At 63.0% G+C, this 9,436-nt stretch overlaps 1 protein-coding gene across 2 annotated transcripts in view; it reads left to right on the top strand.

The window, feature by feature from the left end:
* Positions 1-1,051: 1,051 nt before the first annotated feature.
* The window catches only part of KCNT1 (potassium sodium-activated channel subfamily T member 1), a 70,437-nt gene continuing 62,052 nt past the window's right edge, over positions 1,052-9,436 (top strand). Inside the window, exon 1 of one of the 2 annotated variants that reach the window (XM_017505680.2) lies at positions 1,052-1,269. In XM_017505680.2, the coding sequence (XP_017361169.1) occupies positions 1,175-1,269 (95 nt within the window). In that variant the 5' untranslated portion in view covers positions 1,052-1,174. The remainder of the gene's footprint in view (positions 1,270-9,436) is intronic. The other variant, XM_017505685.2, reaches the window with a different exon arrangement.

Genomic DNA, 9,436 nt, shown 5'->3' with positions numbered 1-9,436 from the left:
GTTTGGGGCATGCACTTGCCACCTGCAGCTTTGGCCTGGGGTGCCCACACCTCCTGGCCTGCTGCTCATCTGGGGGTTGGGGGGCACAGGAGAGGCACTTGGTGGGGGCTCAAGGAATGTGCCCACCCACCCCGACTTGACAGAAAGGAGGGTTTTGTGGCACCGTGGACCTGGTGCTCAAGGTAAGTGACCTCTGTGCGGGCCCTACGGGGAGCTGGATGTGGTCAGGGCCTCCTGCCCCTGCCTCAGCTGGACAGTCCTCTCCATACCCCCTCTGCTCACTTTCTGGCCACACAGCCTGGGACAGGGGTGGGTCTGGAACAGGTAGGAAGTTCCCTGCTCCTCGGCTCCTGCTTCTCCTGGAGCAGCTAAAACTCACTTTGATGGGGACATGGGGACAGAAAGGTGCAAGAGCCCTGGAAGACACCTGCCCGGGCCCCCAAGAACTGCAGACCACCAGCGGTCCTCCCACTCTATCCTGTGTGTCCCCATGCCCCTACCCTGCCAGCTCTCTGTGTCTCTTCAGTCCCTCACTTGGTGACAGTGGCAAGTCAGCTGAGGGCTCAGAGGGCCTGGTAGCCCCCGGGGTTCTGAGCTGAGCTGAGCTGCTCCACCTGGGGAAGCTGCAAACAAGGGTGTCTCAGGCCTCCTGGTAACTCCACCCTGAAGGTCTGAGATGGGTCTCTGGGGCTGGGGCGGGTGTTTTGGACCCTGAAGGAAGGTTGAGCAGCGGGACTCCGCAAAGACCCAGGAGGCGGGCAGGGGAGCTGGGGCGTTAAGAGGGATGGCAGGGCCCTGGCACACGGTCCAGGGCAGGGGGAGAGCCTTTATCGCAGCTACAGGGGGATGGTGCGCGCCTGACCCTGAGCTGGCCCTGACAGCTCCTGTCCCCCTCACCTCCTGCCAGGCCCCGGGCCGCTTCAGAGGGAGCCCCGCACCCTGCCCCTGCACCGCCCCCGCCCCAGCCCCCGCCGGGCGCAGCCAGTCCCGCGCGTCCCCGCCCGCGGGTGCCTCCAGGCCCGCCCCTGCCCAGCCGCCCGCCCGGTGGGTCGCCGTGGCCGCGGGCTGCGCTGCGTCCGCGAGGGCGCCCGGCGCGGGCTGAGGGGCGCTGGCGTGTCCCCGCAGGCAGCCCTGCGCCGGGAACGGCGCGCTCCTGGACACCGCCGGTCTCAAGATGAGCGACCTGGACTCGGAGGTGCTGCCCTTGCCGCCGCGCTACCGCTTCCGGGACCTGCTGCTGGGCGACCCGTCCTTCCAGAACGACGACAGGTAGGACCTGGGGCCGGGGTCGCCGTCCGGGGCCGCGCGCCCGGAGCTGTCCGCGGTGCTGAAGGCCGGTCTCGCGCGCCCCGCACCGCGCGCCCCCGCCGCCGCCGGCGCCCTTCAACTTTTCCCGGCTTCTGGGGACGCAGAAGTTTCAGGTGGGGTGCGGGCGGGGGGCGGCATCTTCCCGGGAGGGGGCCTGGAGGAGGCGCGGGACGCTCGGAGCTGCGGAGTCTTCCAGAGCCCGACTGGGGCGCGGAGCGGGAGGGCGGCCCGGCCTTCCGGTGTCTGCTCCCAGCCCCCAGCACCCCAGTGTTGCTGGTTTTGGGGGCAAGCCAGGCCCGGAAGTGCCCGGTGGCGGAGCCCGCAGTCCGGCGTCCTCCGGGTTCAGGCAGCGGTCCTTGATTAATTATTCAATGAGGGAGCGTGTCCTTCAGGCTCGTGGCCTGGTCACTTATTCAGCGTCACAGCGTCCCCGTTCCCTCCACATTTGCTGGGCTAAAAAGGCAAAATGAATTGTGTCTTTCAATAAAGGACCAACACGAGGAGCCCATGGGAATAATTCATCCGCTGAGGGGCCGGCAGGAAGCTGGGAGAAACGCTGGTTTTCTCTCCTCCTTTTCCCCAAATAGCTGTCTTGGGTAAACACCCAGCACTCGGCTCTGCCAGCCTCCGGGGAGGCGCTTTTATGCCTGCCAGTGAAGGCAAGTGCTCTGAGGACTCATGCGGGGCTGGAGCCTGTGGGGGGCTTTGGGTCAGGAACAGCCCCCGGGTCCGGCATATACAGCTACAGCCACGGGCTGGGGTGGTCACTGTCTGCAGGGCCCCATCACCACCCAGCCCTGGGCTCAGCTAGGGAATCCACAGCTTCCCCCAGCGATGCAGTTACTCGGGTTAGCACACGAAGTACACGAGGTCGAAAACTGTCAGGAAACAAGCTGAGCTTTCAGAGTGATTACTGCCAAGACCCTGGCTCAAAATGAAATCATGCTTGTACCTAGGGTCAGTGCTAGGGACTGGGTCCGCAGGACTGTGAAGGCTTGTAAAAAGGGGTCTTAAGGCCCCCTGCCTGCGGGGAGTGGAATATTCTACCAGACCTCCCATAACATTCAGTCTTGTGAACCAAGAGTCCAGAGAGGAGACTGAGCCCAAAGTCTTTGTCCCCTCACAACCGGGGCATTCGCGTCCTGCAGAGAGGACTTTTACACTTGGATTTTTATCATGCTGAACTCAGTGCTGTAATAATAAATCAGCCCACCTAAGCGCAAATGGCTGGATGAAGAGTTTAGTTTACCTCCCTGTGTGGGCAGAGGGCAGACAGCCAGGCTGGTCCCGTGCTCTTCTGCCCCCTGGGAGCCATGGAAAGCTTCCCTAGGCCGAACCTATGGACACAACACCAGCACCAGCCCCTCGGGTGCCTGCTCCGCTGGGACTTGGTTAATTCTTGAAAACAGCAGCCCTGTGATATTGGGCAGGAAGTGATGTCCATCCCCCTAATGGTGCCTGGGGCTTCCAGATGACTTGATAATGCCCGTAGCTGTGGTTGATCTAATTGCAATGCTATATCCCTGAGTTTTCAGGAATGGACAGCAGAGGTTTTTGCTATCTGCCTACAGAGAACCATCCTCGTCCCTGGGAGATGAGAGGCTGGCATGGGATTTCACAGTCAGTCTCAGGTCCTGGGTGTGGTTTTTTAAAATTGTGGGAAAATACATAAAACACAGAATTTACCATTAGTGACATTTAGTACACACACTGTGCCACCCTTGCCGCTGTAATTCGAGAACATTGTATACCCTAGAAGGGATCTCCTTACCCCGGGACTCGCTCCCCACTGCTCCCTTATCCCCTGTCCCTGGCAGCCGCAGATTTGCATGCACTGGCATTGGCATGCTGGCCCAGTGACCGCATGGGTTGTGGGCCGATGACATCAGGAGGTGGACTGCCGGATGTGTGCGGCTGTGTGAGTTGCCGCCTGTGCGTGGCTTCGGGTCCTCTCCAGGAAAGGCCCACGGGGTGTAGGGCATCTGTGCCCCCCACCAGGGCCCTGCTGTGTCTGGTTGCAAATGAAGCATATAGTGAGGGTCTGTTGAAGGGGGAGTGGCCAGGGGTGTAGAGTGTCAGGGCTGTGTGGCCACTACCTGTCCTGTGGCACCGTCCCTCAACATGGCCTCAGAGATGCTGTGTTGCCTGCATTTCCTCATGGGTGAAGGACAGGGAGGGAGGGGCGTGGCCTCTGTGGTGTTGTGTCTATAGGACAGGGGAGGGAGGGGACTTAGCTTCCCTCTGAAAGTGGTTCCCCCTTCTCACCCCTGAGAGGAAGCCTGGGCCTGGTGGGGATGGTGGCCTTGGATACACTGAGATCTGGAAGGTGGGGGGCTACTGGTCAGCTGGTCTCCAGCACAGTTCCCAGCAGCTCTGCCTGGCTCCCTGTGGGGGCTGACGGGGCTGGTGAGGCTGGCTGGGCACGGTGCAGGAGTGGGCAGCCTTCTGGGGACGCAGGGGCAAGTGAGTTGGGGGCTCCTGCCTGAGTTGCCTGCCAGCTCCCCAGCCGCCCCAATACATATTTGGGCCCACTTCTCATGTGGACTCAGGCCTTCCTGAGAAATTGCCTAGACTGGATATAGGAGAGGGTGCTCCAGAGGTCTGGGAGCCAGGAACACCCCCTTGAGGGTTCCCCCACCCAGACGGGGCAGCTTCTTGGTCTCAGCAGCAGCCTGGGGCCTCTCCTCTTGAAGGCAACTTAGGGAGCTCGTTCCAAAGTGTTTCTCTTCTCTCAAACCTTCTTTGCCCAAAGGGACCTGCTTCGGCCTCCATGGCAGGGTTGGGTGAGTCTGGCCTGGCCTCTCCCATGACTCCCAACGCTGGAATGGGTGGGCAGCAATGAGGGAAATCAGGCTGCTGCCCAGGGGTCCTGGGGTCACCCAAGCCCTCCCTGGTATCCATAAGGACACACACGTAGGGACCCTGGCCTCTAGCTCTGTGGAAACCCCAGGCTGACCTGGAGGAGGGGACTGGCCACTTGGAGGACCCTCCTGGGTGCTTGGGGTGGGGTCTGAGGCCTCTGTCCCCGCTGAGAGCCCACCCCATCTCTCTCTCCTCATCTTCTCCTCATCTTCTCCTCATCTTCCTCCTCATCGCCAGTGCCTGTGCCTTCTCCCTCCTGGAATGGAGAATGGGGGGGGGTCATCTGCCTGGCCCGGTGGGACCTCCTCCATGTGTACCACAGTGACTCACAGAGTCTTCATGTGGTGGGAGGACATGCTTACCTGGATGCAGGAGGGAGGACAGGTGGGGTCTGGTGGCTGTGGGGGACCAGGTCTGAGAGGGCTGAGCCCAGCAAGACTGGCCTGATGGCTCTGTGTGAAAGAGCCCTTAGGTGGAAGGGATGGGGTCCTGGCCGCAGCTGGAAGGGCTGGTGTGGCTGGACATGGCAGCGCAGGCTCCACTCAGGCCCCTGAGGGACCAGCTTCGTGGCCTTTACCATGGGGGCGTCTCAGGCCTGGGTAAGGTGGGAGTGCTGCCTGGTCTCTCTCTGCACCAGGGGAAGAGGCTGGGGGGCAGGGAGACCCAGCCACCAGCATGGGGCAGGTACAATGTGGGGGCTCAGCACAGACCGGCCCCCTCATGCCGGTCACCCCTCACACTCTCTGTTTCCACCCAGGCAGGCTCTGTGAGGGGAGCGGGTGCTGCTGCCAACCCCTGGCAGGCTGCGAGCGAGCAGGTGGGCGGGCGGGCCTCGGCTTCCTGTTCCCCGCGGAGTAGAGCCTTTGGCAGTGAGTCACCACAGCCTCCATCACCCATGGCCTTGGGCAGGGAAGAGCTCGGCTGGCCACATGGGCAGAGGAGGCTGTAGCGCTGGGCAGGCCGCTCCCCACGGGGGGGGATGAGCCAGCCCATTGGTCCTGTCCGGTGGGGGAAGCAGACAGAGTTGGGCACTCACCCGACTCAGAGACCTGATGAGGTCCTGGGGGGGCCTCTCACCTCACTGCCTAACAGACAGTGTCTTGGGGGCTCCGGGGAGCAGCTCAGCCACAGTCCACCTGGTCCCAGGCTCTGGAGCCCCTTGAGCCACCTGAGAGTCTCACTGCCCCTCTGTCCAGGAGCCCAGGGCAGCTGATGGAGACCCTGCCCTTCCCAGCCAGAGCCAGCCTCTGGGAGTGTCCCGGAACCTAAGTGAGCACCACAGCCTTTGGCGGACACAGACCTGGGCTCTTCCTTCTGCAGAGGGGTCAACAGCCCCCAAAGGGCAGCTTGAGGAGCCAGCAGGGCAAGGAGTGACCGGGTGTAGGTCCTGATGGTGTCCCCGAGCTGGGTCCCCAGCACCTTCTGCAGGCCCCCTGTCTGTGGCAGTGGAGGCACGGCTTTGATCCCACCCTGCACTGAGTCTCAGGCAGATGCTGAGTGTGGGGGGGGAAGCATGCTTTGGGGACACTTGGGGCCGTCACACCACAGCCCACCTCCTAAAAGGGGTAGATTCCAGACAAGGAGTCCTACTGTGGGTGGGGGGCAGGGAAGGTGGCCACCCCTGCCCTGCTGCGCCAGGACCCATCCCACCGGGGCCACTGAAGCCACCGCTGGAGGCTACGTGGGTCGCTGACACTCCCAGAGGTGCCAGGAAGGCCCTGCCCACTGGCTGAGGCTCCCGGCAGGCCAGAGGAAGCTTCATCCCTGAGCACGGCCAGGCCCACTGCCTTGGCTTCTTGGGCCACACCAGGCTGAGCCCAGCACTCCCCGCCATGGGGCCCGGGCACCGGGGTCAGCTGGGAGGGGCTGGCCGCCTTGCCGCAGAAAGGTCGGCCTGAGGGTCAGAACACTGCCCCAGAGGGGCCTGCCCAGGCTGTTTCCTTAGCTCCTTTGACAACAGAGAACGGAACTCAACTTGGTTCTCTGGAGTTGAGAAACACCAAATATTTTTTCACACAACAAGCTAAGAGTGGACTACAAACAGGGCCCGGCATTGCCGGGAACACGGGGCCGTGGGCCCTGCGTGGAGGACGGACCCCTGCCAGTCCCGCAGGCAGCAACCGTGGGTGGGGCCAGCAGATCCAGCAGGGACCCTGTGGCCTTACAGGAGCAGGGGCGGGTGCAGAAGGAGTGAGCGAACCAGACCCTCCACCGGATGCACCCCTTCCATTCACCCAACCGCACCCCTCACTGAACTGCCAAGAATCCGGCCGCCCCGCAGGGACAGGGTAGCTGGGGACAGAGAGAGGCTCCTCTCACAGGGGGAAGGCCCCACCAGGCCTCCAAGCAGGAGGGGTTGCAGTGGGGACATCTCCAGGAACAGCCCTGCCTTCTGAGCACTCACCTGTCATACTTAATAACTGACCGATTTCCCAGTCTCGAGCCCCGGGGGACAGGCTGTGGTGACCGCCTCCTAGAACCATCCCTCCTGCAAAGAGCCTGGATCCTGCCAGCCCCTGCAGGCTTCATCATCTCCTCCTGTCCCCTCCCCACCTCCATTCACCCCCACCCCCATCATCCTGACCCCCACCCACCAGCGCAGCCCCTGCTGAAGAGGGGGGAGCCCCAGCAGCCTCCCTTCGCAGGGAGCTTTGCTCTGCTTCTCCCAGGGCTCTCAGGGTGCGGGTCCTGCCTGCACCCCCACCCCCGCCCCCACCTGCTCTCTGAAGGCCACTGTGGGACAGTTAGCTGAGAAGGCACATCTGGGCCCTCGAGCCAGCCCCAGCTCCCTGAAGGGCATGGAGCCCACAATTTCTGCGTGAAGGCCTGAGTGGCCTGCTCGGTACCTGTGACACAGGTCAGCTCTCTGTTGGGGCTGCTCTGGGGAAGCCGGGGCTGAGCTGTGCCTACACCACCTTGCTCCTGCCTAGGGCCCCAGGTCCCCATGTGACAGACTCAGGTGTAGCTTGAGCTTTGAAATGGAGGGGGACAGGCAGGAGGAAGGACATGGCCAGGCCTGACCCAAAGACGAGGGTGGGGCGTGGGGGACACACAGCCAAGCCCAGGGGCAGTGGAGGTTGGAGGAGGAGTCAGGGAGCCATGCAGAGTGAGAGCTGAGGCAGGAGAGGCCTGGAGCTGGGTTTGGGAGGCGTGATCCCTGGACTGGGGACCCCCAGAAGGGGCTGGAGTGGCCCACAAGCACTTGGCCTGAGCTGCCCAGCTGGCCCCAGCCTTGAAGCCACTCCGCTCCAGCACAGGGTCCCCTGGCATGCGTCCCACCCAGAGCTGCTGAGCTCAGGGAAATGCTGGCCTGCTCAGCCCCTGGAAGGTGGTGGGTGGCAGCGGGGGAGTTGGGTGCTGTTATATTTAACATTCTGCCCAGGGCCATCCTGCTGTGTGCAGTGGCACTAATGGGCAGGGAGGGGCCAGGTGGGACCCTAGTCCTGCCCCTGGCCCTTCTCGTCCTCAGCAGGCTGGGGCCCTGTCCAGATCCAATACCTACTGGCTTGGGAGGACACGGCTGGCCAGAGAAATGGCCTGGGCCAGACCAGTGGGGCCCAGGCAGGCTGGGGGCTCCTGGCCAGGGAAGGGCACGGGCCACGCGTGTACCAGCAGATGAGCCCGGAGTGGCCGCGGCCTCCCCACCTTTCCTGGACTCCCTTGGTCTGCTGCCTGCGTGATTGAGTCAGGTCTGGTTTACCAGAGCAGAAAAGGCCCTGGGATGGCGTCCAAAAGTTCTGGCCAGTCCCGTGGGCTTTAAGGTGTCCTGGGTGAGTGAAATGTCAGGATTTTTCCAGTCCCTTTCCAGCCCTTTCCTCTCTGCCTCCCCCACTTGATTAGGCATGGCTGGAGGCCAGGCCTGCTCACCTTCATCACCTAAGGTCCCTACCAGGAAGCCGGGGCCTGGCAGGTGGGCCTGAGTCAGGGTTGGGGGAAGGCGACACCTCTGCTGTGGAGACTGTGGCTCCCAGGGCAGGCCACCCCTTCCTCCTGGCCCTGGCTCTCCCTCCCAGTGTGAGTTCCAGGGGCTGGGTTGCCTCCAGCCCTGGGTGGTCGAAGAACGGGCAGGGTCAACAGGAGGGTGGGAGGGCCACAGAGGCTGTCAGTGACCAGGGGCCACCACAGGTGAACGGAGTCTTGTAGGACTTCACCTGGCTGCAGGGGGATTGAAGGAGGATCCTGGTGCCCTGGGCCATGAGGCAGCACACCAGGCAGTGCCTTTCCATCTTCCTGATTCACGTGGGGGGCTCTGGCTCCCCCAACCACACCCCAGGGATACCCAGGGAGACCCTGAGAGGGCAAATCCACATTCCCTCGGGCTGCATCCCCCATCCCACCCCTGGGCTGGCACAGTGGGGCATGAGGCTTCACCACCCAGCCCATGTCCCAGGGACTCATGTGCGTGACAAAAAAATCAAACTCCTCCCGAATTAGCATGAAACAGAACACAGATGCCCAGCAGGCGGGAGCTGGCATCCTCCACCTCGGGACACCGCCATCCATTTGGGCTTCAGGTTGTAATTCCCAGTGCGCCTCCCCCAGTGTTCCGTTTACATCATCCGGCCGAATCCAGCTGAGATGGAATGGGTGGAAGTGTGTTTACGCTTATCTCCGTCTTCCCAGCTGCGATGGAAAAGCACCACACACCCGGCAGCCTTGGCTGCAGAGATTTATTTCTCAGTTCTGGAGGCTGGAAGCCCGGGATCGAGGCACCGGCAGACCGGGCTCCCGGTGAGGGCAGCTTCCTGGCCTGCCCATGGCAGCCTTTCGCTTTTCACTGCACCTACAGGGCAGAGAACGCCCGCAGCCTGGGCACGGGGCCAGCAGCCCCCAGGGCAGACCCCCAGCCTGCAGGGCCCTCTGGAGCCTCCCTGGGTCTCGTATCCCTTCCAGGGACTGGATGAGGCTGGCCCAGGACAGAAGGCCCCGGGGAACAAGGCCGCCCCGTCTTGGGTGGCCATGGGGGAGGGTCTGAGCTCAGAGCTCCCCTGGCTTCCCTGCCTCGCCACCTGGTCAGGGCCACATCTTCACCCCCACCCCGTTTCGAGCCTCAGTAGGTCCCTGAGGAGGTGGGACCTGTTAGGAATATAAAGCGAGGAAACCCAGGCCAGCCAGGCTCTCCTGTGCACCCACCCCACGGAGACCCAGGCCGGGCTCGGCCCAGCCCCGCCCCAACCTGATAGATTAGCTAATTAATTCGTCTCTCCCTCCCTCCTTCCCTCTCTTGCTCTTTCCCTCTCTCCCTCCCTCCCTCTCCCTCCCTCCC

The sequence above is a fragment of the Cebus imitator genome, unplaced genomic scaffold, assembly GCF_001604975.1.
Source record: "Cebus imitator isolate Cc_AM_T3 unplaced genomic scaffold, Cebus_imitator-1.0 Scaffold339, whole genome shotgun sequence".
Taxonomy (NCBI): Eukaryota; Metazoa; Chordata; class Mammalia; order Primates; family Cebidae; genus Cebus; species Cebus imitator.
Note: the sequence above shows the minus strand (reverse complement) of the source record. Positions and strands in the feature narration are given on the sequence as shown.